This window comes from Eubalaena glacialis, chromosome 18 (genome assembly GCF_028564815.1).
Source record: "Eubalaena glacialis isolate mEubGla1 chromosome 18, mEubGla1.1.hap2.+ XY, whole genome shotgun sequence".
Classification (NCBI taxonomy): domain Eukaryota; kingdom Metazoa; phylum Chordata; class Mammalia; order Artiodactyla; family Balaenidae; genus Eubalaena; species Eubalaena glacialis.
The window spans coordinates 1,228,465-1,254,878 of record NC_083733.1 but is presented as its reverse complement, the minus strand read 5'-3'; the positions used below and the strand labels follow the sequence as shown (position 1 = coordinate 1,254,878).

The window sequence follows — 26,414 nt, the reverse complement described above, 5'->3', positions numbered from 1 at the left end:
GCTTACCCTTCTTGGCTCTGGGCCTGCCTTCCCCTCAGGGAGATGGCAGACTGAGGCAAAGCTGTTCCTGCCTTCAGCACACGCTCCCCGCCCCCAGCCCTGACCCGCTCCCGGTGCCTCTCCTGCCCGGAGCACACCTACCTGCCTCCCCACTGAGGGCACGTCTGGAGCCCCCTGGTTCAGTGCCAGCACTGGGAACAGGGAGTCACCACTCCGTCCCCTCTTCCCAGACCTGGGTGTGTCCTGAGTGCAGGGTTCACTGTGTCTTCAGGGACGGGGCGCTCCCGTTCCCCGGAAGGGAGCGTGGGGTCCCGTGTCCACCCCCAGCACGGAGCTTAGGCGTGTCCCCAGTGAGTGCTCGGTCGTGCTGTCCTGCCGCTCCAGCCCAGGCTGCCGGGCTCAGTCAGGACAGGATCCCCTCTGTTTTCCTAACAGTAACTGGTGTTGGCTTCTCTCTTCTTAAAATGGTAGGTCTTAAAAAAAGCAACCATTCGAAAAGAACAAGAGCCTGACTTTGAAGAGAAAAGGTTTACGGTGACCATTGGTGAAGATGAACGGGAGTTTGACAAAGAAAACGAAGTTTTCCGAGACTGGAACTATCGGATCACGAGGGATGTCAGAGACGCAGCGTAAGGAACGGCTCTGCCTCTTCCTTCCCTGTTGGGAGAGGATTCAGCGTCCCCAGCTGCGTGGGGCTTGCACCCTGGAGAGCAGCAGCGCCGAGGCTGCCCAGGGCGCGCGGGGGCCTGGCCACCCGCCAGCCTCAGGATGGCCTCCCCGAGAGCGTTTCAGGCAGTTTGCAGCTGACTTTCCTTGTTGTTTTGCTTCTGGGGAGGACACGTTTTAGCTCCGTGCCTGGGCCTTGTGACTGCAGGGCGCCTCACGCCCATTTGGGTTCCTCTGAGAGCTCAGAGAGGTTTTACAGCTGCTCCTAAAGCCCCTGGGGCCCCGTGAGTGTCCTCCCCACTTTTCCCCAAGTTCCCCAGGAACCAGGAAAAGCTGTGAAATTTGTCACTAAAATCCGGGAGTATGGCAGGTTTCTTCATTGTTTCTTCCAGACATTTTATCACTGGTCTTTGAAAACAAATTGCAGAAGTACATGGGGTTGAAACACCTGTCAGCCCTTGAGGAGCTACGTAGCGTCCCAAGTACAGCCCTCGGCTCGCAGCACGCCTGCTCCGGGGCAGGTGCCGCTTTCTTGCGCTACCCCCCTCAGGACCGAGCGGGCCAGGCCTCTCCTGAGCAGGCCGGCTCCAGCATCGTCTTATCTCACAGTGACACCGTGCATGGGGGTTTGCTGCTACAAAGCACAACCACTGATTTCTGCCTGAAATCACAGTCAGAGGCTGAGAAAAAGGACGTAGGGTTGGCTCTGCGTTTCCAAGATCACCAGTGCTTGCCTGTGCGGCATGAGGGTTGGAGCGTTAGGAAGGCGTCTGGCTGTTGGGAATGAGAAACAGCTGTGTCACTTGGTAGAGCAGCCCAGGTCACCCCGCCAGCACCCCGCAGGTGCTGGGGGAGAGATTTCCTAGAAAGCAGCCCCTGCAGGCCACACGGATGCAGCACGGCCTGGCGGGGGCCTCGGGCCTCTGCAAGCTCTGGGCGCCTCTGTTTCCCCCGCCAGTTTATCCAACGGGAAGGGTCAGTCTGGAGCCAAGAAGTCCCTGAGACAGCCTCCAGGGCCATCTGCTGCTGGTGTACACTTCCCTTCCCTGCACCCCACCCAGGGTTTGAGTCAGGGACCCGTGCGGGTCCTCTGGGTCTGTGTGTGTGGGAGCTGGGGCCGCCTCTTGCCTCTTCCCAGGGCTTAGTCAGGTGTCCCGTCCGTGTGATTGAAGGCCCACCTTTATCACCCGCACAGGGGTCTGCTCCCGGACTTCCTGTTTTATTCTTTGGGTCTGTTTCTTCACGGGCCGGGCCGTCTGTGATGTTGTGAGGTCGCGGAGGGTGTGTCTTTTTTTTCTTTTTTTCCTTTTCTATTATTTGGCCGCGCCGTGCGGCATGCAAGATCTTAGTTCCCCGACCAGGGATCGAACCCGTGCCCCCTACAGTGGAAGCGCGGCGTCTAACAACTGTTCTGCCAGGGAAGTCCCTCGGAGGGTGTGTCTTGTCTTTCCCATGGTTTCTGGTCTTACATGTTTTGGTGGCTGGTCTTACATGTTTTGGTGTCCATGTGAACCTGAGGATCAGTTGTCTAGCTGCATAAAGAATCTCATCAACATTTTTACAGGGATTGCCCTAAATTTGTAAATTAACAAAGGGCTTTGTAAATTAACTGACTTCTTGGTGATGTTCAGTTGTCCTTTCCAAAGACAAGGGAGGTGGTCTCATTTATTCACACGTGCTTTTGTGTCTTTCAAGAGTGCTAAAGTTTTCTTCAAACAGGTTCTGCACATTTCTGATTAAATGAATTTTGTTCCTAAATATGTTTCCTTCTTTCTTGCTAGTGTAAGAGGGGTTTTCTGTACCCTCTGTCTCCTGACTGGTTATTATCTATGCACATACGGGTGTTGGTTTCTGTATGTTGAGTTCTCTGCATCTGCCTTACTGGGCTCCTCTGGCCACTTGAATCGGCTTCACCGTCGTGTCTTGGCTTTTCGTGTACAGCATTTAATGTGCAGATTGAGGTGGTTCTGGGGTCTCCTGTAGTCTGACCACGGCGGTGCCTGCAGCACACGGGTGGGCTGCCTGAGAGGCACTGGGCTTCCTCAGCCCGTCCGGATCTTAACGGGAATGCCTCCCTGTTCCCGATAAGTTAGGTGCTGGCTTTAGTTCTAAAGTGTATAAAAACATGTTATCACGTTAAGAAAGGATCACTTCCTATTTTCATTGAGAAAGGGGTATTGGATTTTTGTCACAAACGTTTTCATCATCTGTAGGTGTAATCCTGTGACTTTTCTCTGTAGGTCTGTGATTTTCTTTAGTATGATCATTTTCTAATATTGACTCAGCCTTGAAATGGTGGTGTGTTATTTTTTTTTAATGTGGTGTCTGAATCTTTGCAAATATTTTATGTAATGTTTTTGCATTAATATTCCTAAGCGATAAGCTTGACTTTTACTTGCTCTTTTTCCAGACTTGAGCCTTACGCAGACCCTTATTATGACTATGAGATAGAGCGGTTCTGGCGTGGCGGGCAGTACGAGAATTTCCGGGTGCAGTACACAGAAGCGGAGCCGTACCATAACTACCGGGTATGTGGGGCTTAGGTGTGTAGGTCAGAACTTCACTGATGGACCCATTAAAATCATCCCTTTTTTATTTATAGGACTTTATGTGAGCTTAATTGTGTGGGCGTGGTGTACTAATTTCAAGCCCCGCTTGACTGTTCGTGGGGAACTAATTCGGGTCCATGGACTAACTTTGTGGTGATTTGAACAGATCCTTCCTTGGGTTGGTCTGTGCTCTTGCTCTGTTTCTCACCGGAGCTGCTGGTTGGGTGACTGATGCCAGTGGCACGGGGTGTGTCCCACCCTCTTGAGCACATCACTCTTTCAGGTTCCTTAGGACCACCCTTCACGGGTCGTGCCACCTCATGCGCCGGCTGCCTGGGCCACTTACAGCCATTGCTGTTGGTGCTTCTCTGACATGTAGTCGATTTGTGAATACATGCACTTCAGTCTCTGAGTCCCTGACTCTATGCTTTTGGCGTGAAGCTGCCACTTGGAAGAGATCTGTTAAAAGCAGGTTAGCAGGACTTCCCTGGTGGCACAGTGGTTGAGAATCCGCCTGCCAATGCAGGGGACACGGGTTCGAGCCCTGGTCTGGGAAGATCCCACATGCCGCGGAGCAGCTAAGCCCGTGCGCCACAACTACTGAGCCTACACGCCTAGAGCCTGTGCTCCACAACAAGAGAAGCCCATGCACCACAATGAAGAGTAGCCCCCGCTCGCCGCAACTAGAGAAAGCCCGCGCGCAGCAACAAAGACCCAGTGCAGCCAAAAATAAATAAATTTATTTAAAAGAGGAGAAAAAAAAGCAGGTTAGCAGTTTTTGTGCCACGACTTAAGTCGTATTCGTGAGTTTTTTGGAGCAAAGGGAGTGACTGTCCGGGAGCCCATCAGATGGTGAGCTTGTGGTGAGAAGGGGCCCCTGGTTGACCACGCTGTGCCCTCTCCCCGGCAGGCAAAGCAGACTCCTCGCTGGGGCCGGCCTGCGGTTCCAGGTGCCTCGTGACAGCCGGGGCAGCCTCGAAGGGAGCAGGACCTGCTGGGGTCCCTGCCACCACGTCCCCCGGTGCCCCAGGGCCAGGCTGCCTGTGCAGAGCTCAGTCATCTCCATCCCTCGACAAGAGCTAAGGCCAGAGAGGTCTGCCCAGCTCCCAGCAGCCTGGGTGCCGATGTTGGAAGGGCAGGCTCTGCAGGCGCCCCCCCCCCCGGCCACGTGGCCTCAAGTCCGTTTCTAGTGCTGAAACAAGACCCCGCCCCGGCGGTTCTGTCTCCTCCTCCTGCTCTCGTGTGTCCTCCCCGCGCCTCCCCTTCCGAGTGGCTAATCGTGGCATGTGCGTATGTCTGGCTTTTCCACGAAGGAAAGGGAGCGGGAACGAGAGCGAGAGAACAGACAGCGGGAGCGGGAGCGCGAACGGGAGCGGGACCGGGAGCGCGAGCGGCGGCAGCGGGAGCGCGAGCGGGAGCGGGAGCGCGAGCGGGACAAGGAGCGGCAGCGGCGGAAGGAGGAGTGGGAGCGCGAGCGCGCCAAGCGGGACGAGAAGGACAGACAGCACCGCGAGCGCGACAAGGAGCGCGACAAGGAGAAGGAGAAGCCCAAGGCCCGCTCCCCGCAGCCACCGAGGTGAGGCGCTCCGGAGCTGGGCTGCTGGAGCTGGAGGCCCGGGTGGGGGCCGGCCCTCCCCGCTGCCTCCGGGCGGTGCGCCGGCAGGAGGCCCTGGGCCCGGGCCTGGGAGGGGGGCCCGGCTCGGGGGTTTTGGGCAGCCTTTTGGAAGCAGAAGCGCCAGCACGTGTGTGAGTACCAGCCCAGGACACGTGGTCCTCTCCAGAAGATCCTAGCGCGGGCTGAAGTGTGTATGTCCTGTGTGTCTTACAACTTTGTTGAGATGTAAGTCACACAGCATGCCGTGCGCCCATTGAAAGTGTCCCATTTCAGTGGTTTCTACCATAGTCACCGAGTCGTGGTGCCGTCACCACAGTCCTAGAACACTTATGTCCCCCAGAAGGAAACCTCATACCCATTAGCTGTCATTCTCATTTTCCGGCCCCTGGCAGCCGCTCATCCACTTCTGTCTCTGTGGGTTTGTTTCATATAAATGGGGTCGTATAATGTGTGGTCTTTTGTGATTGGCTCCTTTCACTTAGCATAATGTTTTCCAAGGGTCCGCCACTTTGTGGCATTTATCAACACCTTGTTCCTCGTTATAGCCAAATACTATCCCATTATGTGGATGGACCACATTTTGTCCATCCATTCGTCCGTTGATGGACACTTGGACTGTCCCAACGTTTTGGCGACGGTGAATGTGGACATTTATGTACAGGTCTTTGTGTGGACATAGTTTTCGTTTCTCTTAGGTATCTATATATCTAGGAGTAGAATTCCTGGGTCACGTGCTAAATATGCTTAACCTTTTGAGGAGCTGCTGAACTTCCACAGCAGCTGCACTATTTCACATTCCCACCAGATATATGTGAGGGTTTGGATTTCTTCCTCATCCTTGTCAACACTTACTATTACCCATTTTTTAGGTCCTAGCCACCCTAGAGGTTGTGGAACGGTGTCTCATTGTGGTCTGATTTTCACTTCCCTGACGACTAACAACGTGGAGCATCTTTTCGTGTGCTTGTTGCCCGTTTGTGTGTCTTCTTTGGAGAAATGTCTGTTTAGATACTTTGCTTGGTTTTTAATTTGAGTGGTAAGAGTTCTTTATATTTTCTAGGGACAAGTTCTTTATCAGATGTCTACTTTACAGCTACATTCTCCCATTCTGTAGGTTGTCATTTCACTTTCTTGATGATGTCCCTTTTCTTCTTCTTCTTCTTTTTTTTTTTAAAAGGAAGGCCTCTTATTTTTTCCAGCTCTATTGAGATACAGCTGACATATAACATTGTGTGAGTTACAGGTGTGTGATGTGGTGATTTGATATACTTACACATTGCAGGACAATTCCCACAATATGGCTTGTTATCACCAGCCTCACATAATTGCCTTTTCTTTGTCGCATATTAATTGACTGGATATGCAGGGCTTTGTTTCTGGGCTCTGTGTTCCGCTCATTGGTCTATGTATCTGTTTTTATGCCGATACCATACTGGTTTGATTACTACGGCTTTATAGTATAGCTTAAAATTAGGAAGTGCAATGCTTCCAGCTTTGTTCTTTCTCAGGATTGCTTTGGCTATTTGGGGTCTTCTGTGGTTCCATACAAATTTTTTTTTTTTTTTTTTTTTAATAGACTGACACCAAGCATTGTAAATGGATCACCACAATAAAAGCAACAATGATTGCAATTACCCAACACGAAACACACTCATACTATGTCATAATATTGACATTCAGTCCAGTAATCCTCCACTGTAACAGCTCCTTTACTTCGCAGTGAAAATTGATTTGTATATTTTTTGCCTCTGAGTCCTTGTGGGATTTTTTTTTTTTTATTCAAACAGAAAGTCACAAAATTATAATCATCCTCATCAGTTCACTCAGTCCCATGTAATTAATTTTTTTTTCATCTTGATCTTTTGTTAGCACTTTTACGAGTTCGCATCAGTTTTCCATTAGAGTTCTGAAAATGCTTATTCATTCAATTCAGCAGTATAGTCAGTTACCAGAAACCTGTACTTGTCAGAGTCTTTTGCATGAATTCCTTGAAGATGAAACCCTTTTATAGGAACATATTTGCAAAAGCATCAGAGTACACCCAGAACTGTCTGTAAATGACAAAAGACTTAAAAATGACCACGGTTAAAGATTTGATGAAAGTTCATAATAATGCAGTTGACAAGGAAATTTAGTTATTTCTGAGATATACATTTTAAAGTAATAACTAGAATAACTAAATCCTAAATTTTAGAGTTGTTTTTTCTATTTCTATGAAAAATGCCATTGGAATTTTGGTAAGGTTTGCATTGAATCTGTAGATTGGTTTGGGTGTTACAAACATTTTAACAATATTAATTCTTCCAATCCATGAGTGTGGAACATCTTTCAGTATTTTGTGTCTTCTTTGGTTTCTTTCATCAGTGTTATAATTTTCAGTGTACAGATCTTTCACCACATTCATTAGATTTATTCCTAGGTATTTTATTATTTTCGATTATCAATAGGATTATTTCTCTTTCAGGTAGTTTGATGTTTAGTGTATAAAGACACAACTGATTTTTGTATGTTGATTTTGTATCCTGCAATTGTACTGAATACGTTTATTAGTTCTAACAGTTTTTTGGTGGATGAAACAAGGCTCTCATCCCTAATTCTTGTCCTTTCGTTTGGACAAACTTCCGTCCTGTGTGCAGTTCTGTTTCTGAAAGTAAATGTCAGGACTGTAATCTTTCATTTTAGTTTGTGGTCAGTGCCAGATCTGACTGTTTTCATCCTCTAGATTACAATGAGCTGACCTCTTTGAATTTACTGTATTTTTTCCTAACATTGGGCAAAGTGAGGTTTTACAGAACACTCAGAGTAAATCATATTTTAGACGCATTGAGAGAGTTCTTTCTTTTAATTAATTTATTTTTGTCTGCGTTGGGTCTTCGTTGCTGCACGCGCGCTTTCTCTAGTTGCGGTGTGCGGGAGCTACTCTTTGTTGCCGTGCGCGGGCTTCTCATTGCGGTGCCTTCTCTTGTTGCAGAGCACGGAATCTAGGCGCACGGGCTTCAGTAGTTGTGTCTCGCGGGCCCTACAGCACAGGCTCAGTAGTTGTGGTGCATGGGCTTAGTTGCTCCATGGCCTGTGGGATCTTCCCAGACCAGGGCTCGAACCCATGTCCCCTGCATTGGCAGGCGGATTCTTCACCACTGCACCACCAGGGAAACCCAGAGAGAGTTCTTTCTTTTAAAAGGCTACTTTGATGAATCTTTTTACGTTACAGTAATCGCTCTTTAAGTTATCTGAAATTTATATATCCATTTGAGTGTTTGAAGAGCTTTATTTTGATCTTTCTGTTGTTGGTCCCTTTGAAGCCCTTTTTTGGTAGAAGCCCTTTGCCCTCCTGTTCGTACCCGCCAGCTGTTCCACCTCTGCACCGTTCACCGCGAGCGTTCCGCCCCAATCTTTGCTCTGCCATTGCCCCTGACTCCAGGGCTTTACCCACTGCTCAGGGGGTCACCCCACTCATTCCTGTCTTCTCACCCTGCTTTATTGTTCTCACAGCTCTTATCACCCCCTGACCTCGTATTACTCGCTTATTTATCTGTTGTCATCTGTGGCCCTCGTGGAATGGAACCCCCAGAGGGCACTGCAGTCTCAGGGCCCGGCACAGACGGAGCGCTCGTGAGCACGTGACACATGCCGTCGTGAGTTTTGGGTTAATGTGACACACGAGAGCGTTCTGCTTTCCAGGTTCAAAAGATGGCTCTGTTTTCATGCGTATCCAGATGCCTGCTGGTCTTGGAAGCAGGGACCCAAGGAAGAAGGGCAGGTGATAGCTCGGGTGTCACTGCGTGTAACTCTGTGGATTCCTGAATCACATTAGCAAGTCTACTCTTGTGGTTTCACGGTTTCTGAGCATATTTCCTCCGGCTATAGGCCGCCTTCCCCAGCCCTATTAGGATGTTCTGCTTGTTTCCAAGGAGCCAGCTGACTCTTCCCAGGTAGATGTCTATATTTCCAGCTCAGGGGCGTCTCTACACGAGTGTGGCTTTAGGGACCCTGGGGAAGGGCAGGCCAGCTGTGTCTGCGTGTGACCACAGATCCACCCAACTTACAAGGGGTCACGTCTCGATGGACCTGTTGTACATTGAAAATGCATCTAACCTGCCAGACCTTGTAAGGTGTGGAAAAGCTCATGTAATTTATTGAACACTGTACTGAAGGTGAAAGCAGAATGGCTGTCTAGGTCCAGAAGGGTTGTTTGGTGTAGTGGTTGTCTGCCCTTGTGGTCACGTGGCTGATGGAGACGCTGTGGCTTGTTGCCCTGGAAGAGATCCAAATGCAAAATTCAAAGAACAGCTCCTACTGAAGGCATGACACTTTCGCACCATTGAAAGTCAAAAAATTGTAGTCAAGCCATCGTAAGTCAGGGACCATCTGTAGCTCATGGGACAGACGCCTGTGTTCACATTCCAGGGCTGCCTGGCCTCTCCACAGGGAAGTATAAGCAGATCCAAAAGGAGGGTTTTTTTAAAGGCAGTAGCATGTCTTGGCCTGGCCCCCAAGCAGCAGAACACGGTGAGAACAGCCTCCAGATCTGACGTTTACACAACCACAGGGTCTCCCATGAGGAAGGGCTCAGTGAGAAAGTGGCTGAACTATCGGGCCAGGGTTCAGGAAACTTTGTGAATTCTTCCTAAAATCAGATGCAGCTTTTCTCATGGGCCGATCTGCTCTGCTGCCGGCCTCTGACCTGGTTTGCTTCCTTCTGTTGGGCTCAGTTCTGCTCCCATGGGTCTCCACCCCCAGCACCTACTACCCTCAGGGCGGGTGTGGGGGGCGCTCCGTCACTCGGGTTAGGCTGGCTCACTGGTCTCTGGTGTCTTGAATTCCATCTTTGATCACCCTGGCTGGGGCCCCGCCAGCCCTGCGACCGGTCTGGAGGGTGGGGTTTCACCAGAGCAGAATTTCCAGCGTGGCCTCCTGTTTCCTTTCCCTTGATCAGCCAGAGCTGGAGTGACCACTTCTTTAGGAGGTGGCCAAATTCCCTGCCGTGATTCCTTTATATGACCTCCCTTTTATAGAAGAGCTTGTTTATTTAGCCTTTGACAGGTTGGGAATTTTTCCTTTTTTTAATAGATTTATTTATTTTATTTATTTATTTTTGGCTGTGTTGGGTCTTTGTTGCTGCGCACGGGCTTTCTCTAGTTGCGGCAAACGGGCTACTCTTCGTTGCGGTGCACGGGCTTCTCATTGCAGTGGCTTCTCTCTTTGTGGAGCATGGGCTCTAGGCGCACGGGCTTCGGTAGTTGTGGCTCGCAGACTCTAGAGCACAGGCTCAGTAGTTGCGGCGCACGGGCTTAGTTGCTCCGCGGCATGTGGGATCTTCCCGGACCAGGGATCGAACCCGTGTCCCCTGCACTGGCAGGTGGATTCTCAACCACTGCGCCACCAGGGAAGCCCTGGGAATTTTTCATCAACAGCTGAATAGAAAGAACTTTTCTCACCTGAGACAAGAGACTGACAAAGCTTCATCCAGAAAGACCACTTGGGAAGCTCTTGTCTCCAACCTCTGTGTGAGGGGCTCTGGACAGTGGGGCAGAGTCTGTGCCGGGATCTCACTTGCGGGTCCTGCGGATGTACGTGGGGAGAGGTGACAGAGTAAGCGTGGTGATGGGTCTTTGTTTCATCTGCAACAGCACGAGCTCCCGAAACCCACCTTGCGGCCGGGAGGGGGAGGGAGGCGGGCGCACAGCGGTGTGGCCACTGCCTCTGCCCGGCGCCGGCAGGACCCAGGGCTCCCTTCTTACACCACCTCCGACCCCTGCCCCTCACCTGCCCGAGCTGTTGCCCTGAGACAGGTGGTTGGTGAGCTGCCTACTTCCTTTTGGCTCTTCTCCAGACCCCCGGGCCGGACGCCGCCGTGTCGCTGTGTTTGGAGATGGCGCCACTCCTTTCATCCAGGTTTGCCTTTGTAATTAGGCCTTTGGAGACGTTTTGCCCACTGCTGTAGCTGGGCTGTTTCTAGACTAGAGCAGAGCCTGTCAGCCCACTCTGTGGGGCGCATCTCTGTGATGGGGAGTCCCTTCTGTGCAGCGGCCTCTGCTCTTCACAGCCCGGCCGGGGGGTGTGCTCTGCCGGGGGCGGGGGTGGGCGCTGGCCGTAATTAGGGTGTCCTCGGCCCAGGCAGAGGGGTTCCATTCCAGACAGAAGCAGTAACCAGGACCTTCCTGCGGGGACTGCTGTTTACTGAACATTTGGGTGTAGTGTGAGGTTCGGTGCCTCTTGGTTGAAATGGCCCGCTTCTCATTTCCTAGGAGACCGGTAGTCCTCGTGAGGGAGCGCTGTCCCCGCTTCCTCACACTCTCTGGAGCCTGGCAGGCTGTCGCTTCAAAAGCAGGGAGGTGCCCTGCTCAAGCGTGCCCACCGAGGGGTCTGGGGCCAGGCGAGGAGCCACTCTTCTCGAAGGCCCTGGGGGCGGGAGGTTACTGTGCGGTTGCCCGAGCGGCGGCTGGATCCCTGCCCGTGCGTCTCCGTTCGGCTCACGCTGGCCCGTGGGCCGAGGCTGCCCGGCCTGCTGCTGCCCTGGAGACAAGGGTGATGGTCGCTGAGGTCTGCTCTGACTGGTCCGCGGGACTCTGCTGTCTTTGCAAAGAAGTGCACGTTAGGTTTCCCCCTGCTTCTGGTGCTCGTTCCTCCCTGTTTCCTTGAGTGCTGCTGCCCCTCCTCCGGCCTCAGCTCCTGCTGCGGCGGCTCCGCCTTCAGTGCCATCCGTCTTATATGTGGAACTCATGGGTTTCATGAATTTGAAGACCACGAGTTGTGATCTGTGTAGGCCCCCATGGTGGTGTCGCCTGCCTTTGCTAACCTCGAGGGTGTCAGACGCTCGCACTGGACACCTGCCGCGCTGTCCCCGGGCCACAGGCACCTCCCACTCCACTCTGTCTCGGTCCTCGCGCTTAAGGAGTTAGATCCCCAGCACTGACCTTTCTGTTAGCAAGAAAGACTCTCCCTGAGAGCTCAGGAAACCTTTCTTTATCTTTCTCATCTCATTCCAATCTATCCTGGTCACGGCTTACCTGCTGACCTGCTCTGAGAAAGTCACCGTGCCCGGGGTGTTTTCGAGGAAAGGTGTACCTGTGTTTTAACTTCTTGCCTAATGCACTGAACTACAGAGGCTGCCCGACTGAGAAGATGGAAAGACTCGTGGTCTCTCACGTGTTCTGACCTAACTACAGACGTGCGGGTTGCTGGGAACTGGGTAAATGCAGGTGAATATGAAAGCAGTCAGGCCGTGGCTGCGCTTCACAGTGGGAACGGCGTGGGGCCTGGGGTCCACACAGAACCGAAGGCAGCTTGGGAGTGGGCTTGGGAATGACAGGGCCTCGCCTTGGAAACAAAGTTTTCACGACCCCGCCCAGAAATTGAAGTCCAACCTCGCATTGGAGTTGAAATATGTTTTCAAAATCTGAGGATTAAAGCAACAGGTCTGTGGTCCCAGGTGCCACTCACCGGGGACTGCCCTCACCTTCCCAGGCCCCCTGGGGAAAGTGAGTAGGAGTGAGGGGGCGGGGGCGTGAGTAACGGGGCCTGTTCCATCCCCTGCTCATCTGCGTGCGGGACCCTGGGTGCCGCCAGCCTGGCGGAGGCTGGAGGAGGGCTGCTCCCAGCCGGGCAGGTCATGCAGGCTGATGGCCGTCCTGGCCGGGGCCCTGGGAGCCGGCTCCACATCCACCGGGCCCCGGGGTGACCGAGGCCAGCAGCTTCGAGGGGAAGGGCTGAGAGAAGGCCCTCGGGAGGCGTGAGCGAGTCCAGTCGGGAGAAAGCCACCCGGGTGCTGCCCGTTCCCTCTCCCTGTGTCTCTCCCTCTCTTTAACCCTTCCATCTTCGAAGAGAACCTTCCTCCTTTTTATCTTTTCTTTTCTTTGACCCAAAACTGGGCTTGCTGCTCAGGCTGGAGTTTGCAGACACCCTCGCTATGGCCTGCCGTGCCTCTCACCTCCGCCCTGGCATCGCAAGGGGACTCGGGGGCCCTTCCTCGTGCCCTTTGCTCCTCAGAGCCCATCTCTTGTGGCCTTGAACAAAGGATCAGGTGCCTGGAAGATAAGATTGTTTTGTGGCCGTGCTGGGGTGGGCTGCTCGGAGATCACTAGAGGGTGTTTCCCCCTCTCTGTTCAGAAGGGTTTATGCAAATTCCAGATCTGTTCTGTCAGCTTTTGATGCCAGCATGGCTGGCAGTCGTCCTCCTCCCAGCTGTCCCCGCTCCCTCGGGTTTCCTCCCGTGCATCCCCAGCTTCCCGTCGTGGAGCGGCCCGTGCGCCAGCCTTCGGTGGGTGGCCCGTGGGGAGCGCCTGGTACGCCTGCTGTTTACTGTGGTCCAGTATAGTTGCTTGTCTGGTTGCCAGGCTTTCCAGGTCTCTTTAGGCTCTCCTCTGGGGTGTTGTCAGAAAGCAGAGGGACAGGCTGCGTGTCAGGGGTACCGACCTAGGCCCCATCCTCTGTCACGGCTCCCCCGATGCCTGAGTTGGGAGCAGACCTGCTTTGCCTCTTCCCCGCCCTTCCCCAGTAGTATAGGAACAGTTTCCCAAAACAGGATTGTTAATGAACTCTGTTGACACTCCATACTGACATGGCTGCATCGTGAATCACGCCCTTGGTTTCCCTCTGTTTCTCCCTGTGTTAGAAGAGCCACAGGTTGACAGAGATGGGCCATTCTGATGACTCATGAAAAACCTAGTGACCAAGGTGTTCCGTTTCCTGTTGCATTTTTAGAGTGAGAACAACACACGAAGTGTAAAGGTGAAAGCAGCTTGGGATGGCCCAGGCCAGGCCAGAGTCATCAGGCGGGTTTCACTCCCTTCCTGGACACTTCCAGGAGGACACGCTGAGGAGCTGATGGGGCAGTGGCTCTCAGCATGTGCGGCTGAGATTACAGGGATTTTATGCCTCAGTTTAGTGTGTCCTTGGGGCGATTTTAAACGTTGGGTGGTGTTCCTGGTGTGGGACTCTTAGCAAATAGTAGGCATGGAACTTGCTCGTTGGTGGATTGATTGAAAAGTTCTGAAAATATCAACAGGTGTTGGTTGTTGTATGTTATGATGTAATGTAAGTAGATGCTGGTGATAGAAAATTTATGTAATTCTAAAATTCTAGTCCCAAAAGGCAGGACCATTTTTGAATAAAACTGTGATGTTTTGCTGACACCCATAGAAGGTGGGAATCAAAGGCAAGACACAGTTCCTAAGTCTGACAGCGCTCTAACCCAAAGCCCAGCAGGTTGGGGGCAGGGCTGACGGCACCGCTACCATTGTTCTCTAGGTCAACGGACAGGACACGCCCAGAACCCTCTGAAAATTGAGAGTATCTGGAATTGTGACAACACTGTGGTCCTGTGTGCAGACAAGATTCTAGAATAGGAGAAGACAGATTAATGGGAGAGCACAGCCCCTCGGAGTAAGAATTTATATGCCCCAGAGACAGCATCGCCCACAAGCCATTCTGGAACGGAAGCGGGTCCACTGGCCTGCGGGATAGTGGGCAGGAACGTGCACCAGAGAGGGGGAGGGGGTTAAAATAGAAAGACAGCAGGTCTAGAGCAGCTAGAAGCGAGTGTGGCTTAGAATGGAGGAGGCTCTGTGAGCCTGGAAGAAGCGTTACACTTGTAACAAGCGTTAGCACCACCAGTGCAAGTGAAAGCCAGTGGCCTGGGAGAAATACAGGACGCAGAAGCGTTCCCAGAAAACTGGCCAAGAACAAGGCACCACCAGAGCTCAGGTGGCCTCCCCGCCGCCAGGTGCCGCTGCACAGGTGGGAGCCCACTTCTGTGCGTGGAGCTGCCAGGGCTCAGGTTTACTTCTGCGTGGGCTGCGCCGTGGCGCCCCCCAGCGGTTACACAGGAGCCCAGAGTTGATGAGAGGGAGGGAAGACAGGCACCCCCGCCGTGCTGAGTGCAAGCTGCTCAACTTGCAGGGAACACGTGACAGTTCACCAAGAACCTGTTAAACGCTCACCTCCTTTGGCCCGCCGATTCCCCGTCTTAGGAATTTGCCCTTGGAAAAACGTGATGTCCATAAAGACTTACATAAAGGGTGATTTTACTGTTCTTTGTGTTTTTTAAACACAGAAACAGCTAACCGTAGAGAAATGTCTAAATTACGTAACACCTGACAGTGAACTGCTGCACCTTCAGGGAGGCCAGCTCCGGGTGGAGCAGTCCCCAGGCGGTCTCAGCTGTGCTTCCAGGGTTCATCGTGGGGAATGAAATAAAGGCAGAGAGGAAATTCAGAGATGCTAAATGGTGGCTGACCCCAGAGAGCGAGATACTGGGATTTTTATTTCTCTGTTTTTACTTTCTGTGTGATTTTTTAATTAATAAATATCACAAGGCCAGCAGATCCCTTCATATTGAACTGCTGCCAGTTGTTCTGGGACCCTGTGCTCTGGCTCACTGTAAAGCAGGGGTGCTTTGGTGTGGGGTGCGGGGCACCCTGGCTTGGAGCTGAGCCTTGTCCCCCGTGCTGCGCTGCTGAGCTGCTGCCGGCCCCCGGCCCCCTGCTCACACCCTCAGGACCCAGTTGCTCCCACTCCCCTGCGCGGTTCGGCCTTGTTGCGTTCCCAGTTGGTGGTGACCAACGTGGGTAGCCCGCTGTGGCGGTGGGCTGCTCTCACTAACCCGCTGGCCCTCGGGCTTGATGCTCTTCGTCACAGCATTGACTTGTCCTGCTCTCGTCCCTCTCGCTGGGAGATGAAGTTCTTTCAGTGAATTAAACCTAAGAGAACAAAGGACATGTGTAAGGCTTGGGTTTAACTCATTTGCAGACAAGGAGTTCCTCGATCCCTTGAGCTTCCTAAGTGCCGGCGTGTGGCCACTGTGCGCCAGCTCTAGAGAGAACGTGCCCCTTCCTCCCTGTGCTCCCGGAGCCCATGCAGCGGGGAAGGCGGGGGTTCTGGGGGAGGATGGCGCCGGATGGCCAGCTACCCTGCTGCCCTGGAAGGCACCGCTTGTGGAGAGAGCCCCGCGTGTCTGGTTCCAGGTGAGGTCTCCCGTAGACAGAGCACCTGCTGCCCTGTGTGTCCGGCGTTCCTGGACTGAGCCGTTAGGCCGCGGTCTCTCCTCTGACTCAGTTTCTTTCACCAAACGGCATTGCTGTCTGCTGGGAGGTGGCCCTAGACCTGCTAACCCCTCTGTGATTTCAGCCGTCAAGCTGAGCCACCAAAGAAGGAGACGGCCTCTGCCGGGCCCCAGGTGAAGAGAGCCGACGAGTGGAAGGACCCCTGGCGCCGGTCCAAGTCTCCCAAGAAGAAACTTGGGGTATCGGTCTCCCCTAGCCGGGCACGACGGCGTCGAAAAACATCAGCCTCGTCGGCCTCTGCCTCTAATTCCTCCAGGTAAGGAGGCAGGGAGGTCAGCAGGACTGAGCAGCGTCTGTCTGCTCAGCGGGGGTGTGGCGTAGCTGGGTTCTAGAGCATTGCTGGCTAACAGGACTGACACTTCACACCTTGGTGAGGCTTCACATACCCCCCGGAACAAGGTCAGCCGGGGTGCAGGCCACCCAGAGTGGAGCACAGACCTGGGCAGGGGTCAGTGTGGGGAGAGACACCGCGTGGCGGAAGACCAGAAGAGCAGCCTGGCCCCCGTGCCTAGTCAGTCCCCCTGTCGCCTGCGAGTTTGGGTCAGCAGCTATGCAATCTGTGTGTGCACTAGGTCTGCACAAACCAGTGAGGATGCTGTGGACGGTGAGAGCGGGGGCTCTCCCTGAAGAGGGCCAGGAGGGGCCTGCGGAGGTGGACGGGGGCTGGACGTGTCTGTGGACTCAGGGTTTCCACTGCCCGCACTGGTGGACACATAGATGCCCACGCGTGTGTCTGCCCGGGTCAGACACGCTCACCTACACACACGGGCACACGTATCCTGGCTCTGTCCCCCGAGGGCCTAGGAGCTGGGTCACCAGCGACAGCGAGCGCACCCAGCACCCAGGTCTTGGTTTCTAAGCACCATTGCCACGAGCAGGGGGGCTGGACTGCAGCGCGTCCACGAGGCACCCGGAGGGCGGCGTGTCTGTGTGAGCGGGGGCGGGCGGAGGGGACGCAGCCTTTCTCTTCTCTCCCGGCGCTCCAGGTCCTCGTCGCGGTCGTCCTCCTACTCCGGCTCTGGCTCCTCCCGGTCCCGGTCCCGGTCCTCTTCCTACAGCTCCTACTCCAGCCGGTCTTCCAGACGCAGCTCGTTCTCAGGCAGCCGGTCCAGGTGCGTCCCTGAGGCCCAGCAGGTGTGGAGAGCGCCAGCTCGTCCGGGTTCCTGCGTGACGGCAGCTTTCTGTTTTGACGGGGGCCTTCCAGCTCCTCATTTGTTGAGGAATAGTCTCGCTAGGTTAGGTGTCTGGTGAATTCTGAAGAATACACAGCGAGGGGCTGAGGAACTGACACAGGGGTGCGCATCGGGGCTCCCAAGCCACACCGCTGTTGGCCTGATTGGGGACTGTGCTCATATCATGAACAAGGCGGCCACAGGGTCAGCGCCAGCTCGGGTGACCTCCTGTGGACCTGCACTGACCACACGTGGTGGGTCACGTTCCAGCACACTGGAATTTTGGAGTGTGTGCAACCCCTGTTTGGGGTGCTCAGATACAGAACGTTTCCATCTTCGCGGAAGGTGCTATGCCCGATTCCAGAAAGATGGGGAGCATTTCCCCACTGAAAATAGGCAAACTGCTTGGGATGTTAGAGAATTTCTGGTCATCGTCTGGGTGGGAGGAGTCACTGGTTCGCATGAGGAATAGGAAACGGCTGACACCGTTTTTGCCTCTTCAGCCTTTTCAACCAGGGCAGGCTGCTGCGTGCGCCTCCACCCCCGGTGCCACCTGCACACAGACCCAGAGTCACTCCCCCGCCCTCTCTGCCTCCTGCCAGCCTGAGACGCGCAGGTGGGGCCCCACCCAGGACAGGTCTGGGACCAGAGGGAGGCTGCGAGTGGCGGGGGCCGCCTGTGTGGCTCTGTCCCCGCAGTCGCAGACAGGCGCAGCTCTCCCAGAGGGCCGCAGCGGGGCGTGGACCCACCCCTACGCGCTCACACGCACACCACACACAGACCCACACAGACACACGTGCCCACCGCTCCCCTGGGGAGCACGTCACAAACTGTTCTTGGGGTAAACTGATGGGTCTTCCTGCGGGGTCTGTGGCCCCCAGTGGCGCCCCTTCCTGGCAGGCTGTCTCACCCTAGGACAGTGTAGGGCGGGTGGGAGCAGCACGAGGAGATCATTGAAGCTGTTGCGTCTGAAGGCCGCGTTCCTGTGTTTGTGGGGTTAGATGACCACTGGGCCTGCTTTTCCTGAATGTCATCTTGTGCTGAGTGACAGCTGTGAGAAAGGAAAGCCAGCCTTTGGCTAAGGGTATCCAGAGGGCCAGCTGTGGGCACTGGGGCCTCACGGCCTCCCTGCCAGAAGTGTAAGCAGTGCCTGGGTGTCCAGGGGAAGGCTGCTTGTAGGAGGCTGGGAGGAAGACAGCAAAGGTATCGATCATCAATGGCAGGAGACGCCTTCTGTGGTTCCACGTGGGAAATAAGGCTCGTGAGCTGTGGGGAGGAAGCCTGGAACCAAGCTGATAAACTTGGGGGTTCTGGAAACCCCAGGGTGTGGGGGGCTTACCCGCAGTCTCCCCTCTGAGCACTGGGTGACACGGGGACAGACGGAAGAAGGCCCTGTGTGTGGTCTGTGTACGGCTGAGCTCTTCTCACAAAGTCGGGGATGCTTTCTTCGCTACTTAACCTTCCCCTCGGGTTGTGTTTGCGAGCCCCACTCACTGTTCCAGGGCCTCCTGCCGGCTCCCAGCTGACGGCTGATGGGGTGCTGCCTGCCCCTTGGCACCTCTTTTCCCCTCTGACGTGCATTTCAGGAGACGACCAAGACCCGTCCGAGGCCGATCGGTAGCCCCTCCGGGGGTGCGGGCTGGGTGGAGCGCCTCCTCTCACCTTGGTTCACTCCCTAGGTCCCGGTCCTTCTCCTCGTCCCCGTCCCCATCCCCGACGCCTTCGCCGCACAGACCTGTCAGAACCAAGGGGGAGCCGGCTCCGCCTCCTGCAAAAACAGGGTGAGTGCTGCGACGGGCCCCGGGAAGTGGGCAGGGGCGCGGGGCGCAGACCTGGCCTCGCACTTCCTGGGTGTGGGCCTCGGGGCCACGGGCCACGTCCGTGCTCCAGCGTGCTCACTCTGGGGCTGGAGCCTCACCTGTCAGGAGCCAACGCGGCACGTGAGGGCCCCTTGCCCTGGGGACCTGCCGTGCTCCGCCCTGGCTGTGTCCGTGGCAGCCTCAGCCCTGCCGTCCTTCACCTTCTCTGCTGCTCCTGGAACTGGTCACATCGATCCTTCTCAACAGATGTGACGACGGGAGGGGTTAGAAGCATCTAGAACGTAGCACACAAACCTCACAATACCTGGCGTGCAGGGTTGGGGTGCACGGTCCGCCGGGTGAGAGTGGGCTCTGCTCCTGCAGCTCTGCCGAGCGCGAGGCCCGTCCTGACGTTGGCCGTCCCCACGTGCGTCTGGCCCAGCCCCCGTGGCAGGTTTTCCTCCTGAACGGGGTCGGCTCCCGGGCGTCAGGCTTACGGAATCCTGGGCGGCTCACTGTTAGAAAGGGAACGGTGTTGGCGTATAACTTAGGCTCCAGGCACCGCGTCCACCTGAACTGTACTGTTGGGTGGGGACCCCGACCACAGTGCAGGCGCTTTGGGCCCCCAGGCTTCACGCAGACAGCGTCGCGCGGGGGTAAGTGCAGGTCTGCCTTCTGGTCGGCACAGGCTTGGACTCAGCCCTGCTGCTGTGCTGAGCAGCTTCCTTTAACCCAGACTCTGCTTCCTGCTGGCGTCAGCGTGGCTGGCAGGGTCTGCTCTGCGGCCCATCTGCGCCGTGGATGTTCAGGGCGCTTAACAAACTGGCAGGGTACCTTCCCCACGCAACAGTGAAGAACAGCTTGGGGGCCGTTTTCCCGACTGCGGTGGGGTCCCCAATTACTGAGGGAGCACAGCCCAGCTCTCGGCACTGCTCCGGGGCTCTTCAGACGGCCCCGTCTTCCTCCTGCTCCTTTCTTGGAGGGGGAGGCCGTGGGATGCTCGATGTGGGGTGGGGTCCGCGGGAAACAGCCCCTCACAGGGGGGTGTGTGCGTGCACTGCACGCGCCCCGAGGTCGGCCGGCAGGGCCGCCTCTGCCTGCCCAGCCGGGTCTGACCCTCCCTCTGTCCCACGTCACAGAGAGAAGCTGCTGAAGAAGCCAGCCCCACCTCCAGCCCCACCGCAGGCCCCCAAAACCACCACTCCTGCCCCCGAGCCCGCCAAGCCCGGAGACCTTCGGGAAGCCAGGAGGAGGGAGCGGCAGGCCAGGAGCCCGCCCAGGAGGTGAGTGCACCGGCCTTCCAGGGCTGGCGGAGGGGTGCGCCCAGGCAGCGGAGGCCAGGGACCGCGGCACGTCACCGAGCCTCGGTGTCCCCAGGAGCTCGATGGCTGCGAGGGCCCGGGTGCTCCCTCGATGCCAAGTTCCCCCCTGCTGGAGGCACAGTGTAGGGGGCGCTGGCCAGGGCTGTGGTTGGTTCACTTTGAGGGAGTCAGAGCCCCGCCTGCTGCCCAGTCGGTGGCGGGTCACCGGGGGCCTCCCGGTGGTTGGTCTCGGGCCAGCGCGCCCCGGCTTGGAGGAGCGCCCGCGTGTCAAGGCCACAGCAACGTGAGCAGCCGGGCTGTCGGTTGTGTTGCAGGCGGACCGTCAGCGGCAGCGGCAGCGGCAGCAGCTACAGCGGCTCTAGTTCCAGATCCAGGTCATTATCACGTCTCTCTGGCCCCAGTCCCGTCAGCATGTGCCTCTGTCCCCCGGTCAGGGTCCAGGGCACCCCGGGAGAGGCCACCTCGGGTGTGAGCATCCCCCTCCCTCGGGTAGCGGCCCCAGGGGTCCGAGGGGCTGTTCCCGAGCCGCTCCGGCAAGGAGCGGGGACGGGCTGAGGCAGCTGGGGGACGGCCGATTGAAAAGATCTGAGGAAGGAATAAGCAGGAGAGAATTCTGCTGTTCAGTTGTTGAGAAGGCAGACAGGATCGGATCAGTCCTTAGATTCCTTGAATCTGGTTTTCTCTTTCATTTGCAGGCAGCAGGTGTATACATTTGCCCAAAGCTGTCTGAGTAGGTCTGGGGTGTGTTAAAGACCTAACCTTTCAAAAAGGCTGGGGTCTTCCCTGCCCTGTTGCAGCATCCACACACCTTAGGACGCGGTGCTGCCGGTTTTCTCAGAGGGCAGGAGTCCCTGTGGAGCCTGGGCTGTGAGGGGACCGGGGCCTAGGAGACGGGCCACGTGCAGCGCCTCCTGAGTGGGCCCGCTGGGGCGTCTGGCGCAGCGTCTGTTCGCGCTGCGGCCCACGTCCGCCCTCTGTTATGCACCGTCGCCGGGGCGGGTGTCCCGCTCTTGGTCACGCTCAGCCGTGTGTCCCTGCCCAGCTAACAGCACGGTCACCTGTGAGCACGAGGGCCTGGCCACAGCCACGTGGGCGTCCCCGCACAGGGCGGCACCTGTAGAGTGCCCAGAGCCCCCAAAATCTCGGGCTGGGTGGGTTCCCCTTCCCTGGGAACAGGCATCGGGTCTCGGGCTGGGGCGGCGGTGCAGACGTGCTTGTGCGTGCAGGTCGCTGAGCGTGAGCAGCGTCTCCTCCGTGTCCAGCGCCACGTCGAGCAGCAGCTCAGCGCGCAGCGTGGGCTCGGACGACATGTACGCAGACCTGGCCAGCCCCGTGTCCTCCGCCAGCTCGCCGTCCCCCGCCCCGGCCCCGGCCAGGAAGGAGAGAGGTAGAGCCTGCGTGCAGGGGAGGGGCGCGCGGGCGGCCGCCTCACCGCAGCGGAGGCTCTGACGGGCCTTTCTCACGGGCAGGCAAGTCTAAGAAGGAAGACGGTGTGAAAGCAGATAAGCGGAAGCGGGATCCGTCCACGCAGCCGCCCAGACCCTCGAGAACCCCCGCGGGCGGCAGGTCCTCCCAGCAGCCCACGACCCCCCAGCAGGCGCCGCCCGGCCAGCCCCCACCGGCCGCGTTCGTCGCCCACAAGGAGATCAAGTTGACTCTGCTGAACAAGGTGAGGCCGTGGGCGGTGCTGCTGGGGCTCCGGGGCCCAGGGCTGGGCCGGCAGGCGGCTCTCCACGTCACCCGGCTCGTCCTGCCCTCGTGGCCAGCCCCGTGGGCAGTGCCGCGTGGGCACAGGGTAGATGGGAGATGGGCCGGTTCCCACACGGCAGCCCTGGGACCTGGGGCAGGGAGCAAAGCAGACTTGGCTTCTGAGTTGACATCCGCGATGCCCTGAGAGACTGGAAGGCCTGAGTCCCACCCCTGGCGTGGAGGCCTCGAGACCGTGGGCCCTGCCCCCCTTGGGGCCACGTGGCGCAGGAGCCCCAGAGGAGTGCCTGCGGTGGCGGAGAGCAGGTGGCCGCCTGCTCCAGGGCCTGTGTTCGCTCAGGCCCTGGTCCTCCTCACACACACCCTGTCGTTCCAGGCTGCTGATAAAGGGAGCAGGAAGCGCTACGAGCCCTCGGACAAGGACAGGCAGAGCCCACCTCCAGCCAAGCGGGCCAACCTCTCCCCGGACCGAGGTGAGCCGCCCGCGTCTGGAGCCGGCGCCTTATTCACCCTTAAAAAGTCTTGAGGGCCTCAAGGGACTTCTGATTGGGTGGGTCGTGTCTATCCACATTTACGGTTTTAGAAGTTAAAACGATATATAATACTTACCTTTAAATAACACAGATAAGATTTTTTGTAGAAAATAACTGTATCTTCCAAAACAGACGTTAGTAGGAGTGGCATTGGTCTTTTGTTTTTTAACAACCCTCTTACGGCTGGGATCCCATCTCTTCTGGTCACACAAATCACTCGGCCTCTGGAAAACCCCACCCGGGCTTGTGAGGCCGTGAGCGTGCGGAGGGCGGGCAGCATCTCGGTGTCGCAGGACGCACCTGACTGCTGCCCCGGCGGTGCTCGGCCGCACCTAGAGAACCACTGGCCCAGGCAGAGCCTCTTCCTGACTGGCTCTAACTAGTAAAGCAAAAGCCTGAGTGTTTCCAAGCTGTCTTTCTCCCTTAAAATGGAGAGGTCCCGCGAACCCCACTAGGAGCAGGAGGTGGACACCGCCCGCCCCTGAAGCGCACCCCCCGGGGCCGCCTGCATGCCTCTGCGGGGCGGGACCCCCTCCGTCTGCCCTCGCTCAGGGCCCCCGCGCTCGCACGACAGCAAGCACTCCTTCCCGTTCTTGGTTTTGCTTATAGTCTTTAAGCCGCCGTGCCTTTTTGTTCCCCATTTGAAGACCCTCACCGTGAGTTTCTGCAAGGCACGGAAGGAGGGTTTTGTCTGCTTGGCGTTGGACGCTCAGAGCTCGGTGGCCTGTTTTGATGCTGGCTCAAGAAACCAGAACCGAAATTAGACCTCGGCTTCCGTGTTTTTCTGGGGCTTCATTTTCCAGTGTAATCAATCCTCCCCTTTTCCTTTTTCTCACTGGCTCTGCTCCTTACGTCTTTCTGTGAAAATGAGGAAGCCGAACTGAGCGGCCACCTCTCTGTGGCATGGGGTCACCGGTGGCCAGAGGGGCCACCCCATCCCTGTCTGAGCACACTAGCCCCTGCGCAGCTGGCCCCGTGTGGAACTGGGACCCTTGTCTTACCTTGTCCTCTGTCGCCCAGGTTCTCGGGACCGAAAGTCAGGTGGGAGACTCAGCTCCCCGAAGCCAGAGCGGCAGAGGGGCCAGAATTCCAAGGCACCCGCGGCCCCAACAGACAGGTGAGTGTCTCCCCCCCGCCCCCATGCCCTGGGCACAGCACGCTGGCTCCTTTGCCACAGAGAGGGCTGGCGCAGCTTCCCTCCCGAGGTGGAGGCCAGCAGGACTAGCCAAGGGCAGGCTCAGAGGCAGCAGGGATGTGGCACTTGGCTCAGATCCAGAGGCAAGAGGGCCGTCCGGCCCGTGTCTTAACTCTGCCCCAGTGGGTCCTAGAATGAGGAACGGCCCAGAGCGCGCAGCTCCCGGCCAGGGGACCAGGACCAGGTGGTGGTACCCCTTCCCCTCCCTCCCACGTCAGGCACAGGAAGTAGGGGCATGGATCCCCTTTTCCCAGGAAGCGGGCTGAGTTTCTGCACACCTGCACCCCTGGCTTTGGGTCGAGGGCCAGGTGGGAGGGGCCGCGGGGAGGGTGGGCACAGCCCCCGGCCCTCGGTCCACAGCACTGCTTGAAGCCGGGGTCCAGCAGCGTGGGGTTTCACGTCAGCACAGAGCGGGGCGCGTACGAGGACCAGAGTAGGAGGGCGGGATAGCGTGGCTCCAGGCAAGCCCCGACGCTGTGCCCCTTCACCCGCGCAGTCTCTGCTCCACGATCGGGGGCGTGGGAGCGGCGTGGGGAGGCCACCTCGACTGTGGCCAGAACCCGGGCTGCAGGCAGGAGGCCGGGCCGGGCCCCGCACGCTTACCCATCGTGGGGGGCCTCGCCCAGTGGGGAGGGGCGCCTTCCACCTGGCAGGTACCGCTCCTGGGGTCCAGGCCCCCGGCAGGAAGCTCGCAGAGAGAGGCCCTCCGCCCCTCTGACTGCCTCCCCATCCCCACAGGAAGCGCCCGTTGTCCCCCCAGTCCAAGAGCTCCAGCAAGGTGACCAGTGTGCCCGGCAAGGCCTCGGACAGCAGTGTTGCCGCCGGCGCGTCCACGGGCACCAAGTCAGGGAAGGCCAGCACGCTGTCCCGGCGGGAGGAGCTGCTGAAGCAGCTGAAGGCCGTGGAGGACGCCATTGCCCGCAAGCGGGCCAAGATCCCCGGGAAGGTGTAGCCCGGCCTCTGCTCCCCGAGGCAGGGACTCACTTGTTTTTATAAATAGGGTAAGCGCAGCCATTTTGGATTTTGCAGTTAATGTCTTATTTTGGCTGTGATTCTTTTTAAAAATTAAAAAAAAAAAAAAAAAGTTTCTCAGCTGGAAAAGAAGCCACACACGTAATGAAGATGACGCTGAATCCCAGACTGAAGCAGCCCCTTCCCAGAGCAGAAGTCCGGCGAGCCGGCTGGGCGGGCGGCCGCGCAGTGAGGACCGGCTCGATTTTATGTAAATGATGAGTCCTCCCTCTGCTCGTCAGTCAGGCGTCCTCACCACCCGGTCGGTCGCGCCCTCGGCACCCGCCCTCCTCCTGTCGCCAGGAACACCAAGGCTGCCGAGCGTCCTCCCCGCCCCTGCCGTCCCCAGGATCAAAAAGTATATATATATTCTTGACTAAAGTCTGATTGGGAAATACTCCTGTCTTTTATTTTAAGCATCAAATTGTTTTAGTTGATTTAAAAAGGAAAAAAAAAATACAGAAAAGGCCAAAAAAAAAAAAAAGGCCGAGGGTATTGTTGGGCATCTGTCAGATGTGGAGGGTCTTTTTTTGAGGGGTCTCCTAAAATAAAATATTTTGATAAACAGCTGTCTTGCCCTGGTGGTGATGTCTGCCTGGGCCTGGGCCCCCGCCTCGGCCCTCCGCTTGGCAATGCCCGCTGGGCTGCTGGCTGAAGGAGGCCCGACCCTGTGGAGCGCTCACCTTGGTTTCCTCGCGGGGGCTGGCCTGGCAGGGCTTCCTGAACACCGAGATCTCCGCCTGAGCGAGAGCCCACCTTCCCCAGCAGCGGGCCCTGAGCCAGAGAGGTGACCCCAGCCCGAAAGCCAGTTCTCCACTCAGTGCCTCAACGCACGGTTGGACCCCACTCGGACATGCGGGTGTCTGAGCGTGAGACGCCCCGGCCAGGACCACGGTGCCGTCTCACTCACTGCAGGCTGGGAAAGGCTGTCGTCGAGTCTGAGAGCCGCCGCCCGCAGTGCCCTCCTCAGCCCCTGCTCTCCTCCCAGCGGGACCAAGACCACTGGAGGGGGAGACCCTTCCTTGTGGGTTGAACTTGCAGAGTGGTGCCGGGGCCTGGGAGTGCCCCCGCCCGGTCCCCCCATCGGCACCTCTGCTCTCGGATGACTTTAAACCAAGTTCCATGAGTCCTTGCAGACGACATGCCTCCCAGAGCCCTGCTCTGGGCCGTCAGGAGGCCACGGCCTGGGGCTCTGGCCTGGGGTCGTGACCCTGAGGCTACGTTCAGTTACCTCAGTTACCGGGTGCTCTGTCCCAAGGCTGCGTAGCCACTGACATGTGGGACAGGAGAGCCGGCCAGGAGCCAGTGCCACGCCGTGGGGCCTCCTGCGTGGACTGTTTGCAGTGCAGTCCACGCCTGCCCCACAGCACAGCACACGCAATGCTTCTTGCGTCACCGGCCTCAATAGTGTGTCTGGGCAATTTCTCAAGACTTATCTGATTTGCCCTCGGGTCAAAGCCAGGTGCAGAGGGAACTCCCATTCTCCGAAGGGCGGCCTTCAAGGACACAGAGCCAGAATCCAGGACACCTTGGGTGACAGCCTGTCCCTGCATTCTGCACCCCAGCCGCTGGGCCCCACGAGCCAGCCGAGCAGTGATGGCCTCTGAAGCCAGGAGCCTGCAGGTGAGCGAGTCCCCCACGCAGGTGTCTGCACGCCGCCCCCCTGGCCCTGCTGACCAGCCAGCTCCTGTGCCAAAGGGCTGGGCTGACCTGGCTTCCAGTGCCTGGGTTGGACCTACGGCCCTGGGACCCCTGGACCGGAGCTGGGTTTAAACTAGCAGC

The 26,414-nt window shown here is 57.0% G+C and overlaps 1 protein-coding gene across 2 annotated transcripts in view; it reads left to right on the top strand.

Annotated features, from left to right (window-relative positions):
• ZC3H18 (zinc finger CCCH-type containing 18) overlaps positions 1-25,196 on the top strand; it is a 56,558-nt gene extending 31,362 nt beyond the window's left edge. For both annotated transcript variants that reach the window (XM_061172964.1, XM_061172963.1), the window contains 13 exons: positions 472-629; positions 3,077-3,194; positions 4,529-4,791; positions 15,958-16,149; positions 16,880-17,005; positions 18,745-18,846; positions 20,004-20,147; positions 20,501-20,560; positions 21,413-21,573; positions 21,656-21,855; positions 22,270-22,366; positions 23,447-23,543; positions 24,360-25,196. In XM_061172964.1, the coding sequence (XP_061028947.1) occupies positions 472-629; positions 3,077-3,194; positions 4,529-4,791; positions 15,958-16,149; positions 16,880-17,005; positions 18,745-18,846; positions 20,004-20,147; positions 20,501-20,560; positions 21,413-21,573; positions 21,656-21,855; positions 22,270-22,366; positions 23,447-23,543; positions 24,360-24,573 (1,932 nt within the window). In that variant the 3' untranslated portion in view covers positions 24,574-25,196. The remainder of the gene's footprint in view (positions 1-471; positions 630-3,076; positions 3,195-4,528; positions 4,792-15,957; positions 16,150-16,879; positions 17,006-18,744; positions 18,847-20,003; positions 20,148-20,500; positions 20,561-21,412; positions 21,574-21,655; positions 21,856-22,269; positions 22,367-23,446; positions 23,544-24,359) is intronic.
• Positions 25,197-26,414: the final 1,218 nt, after the last annotated feature.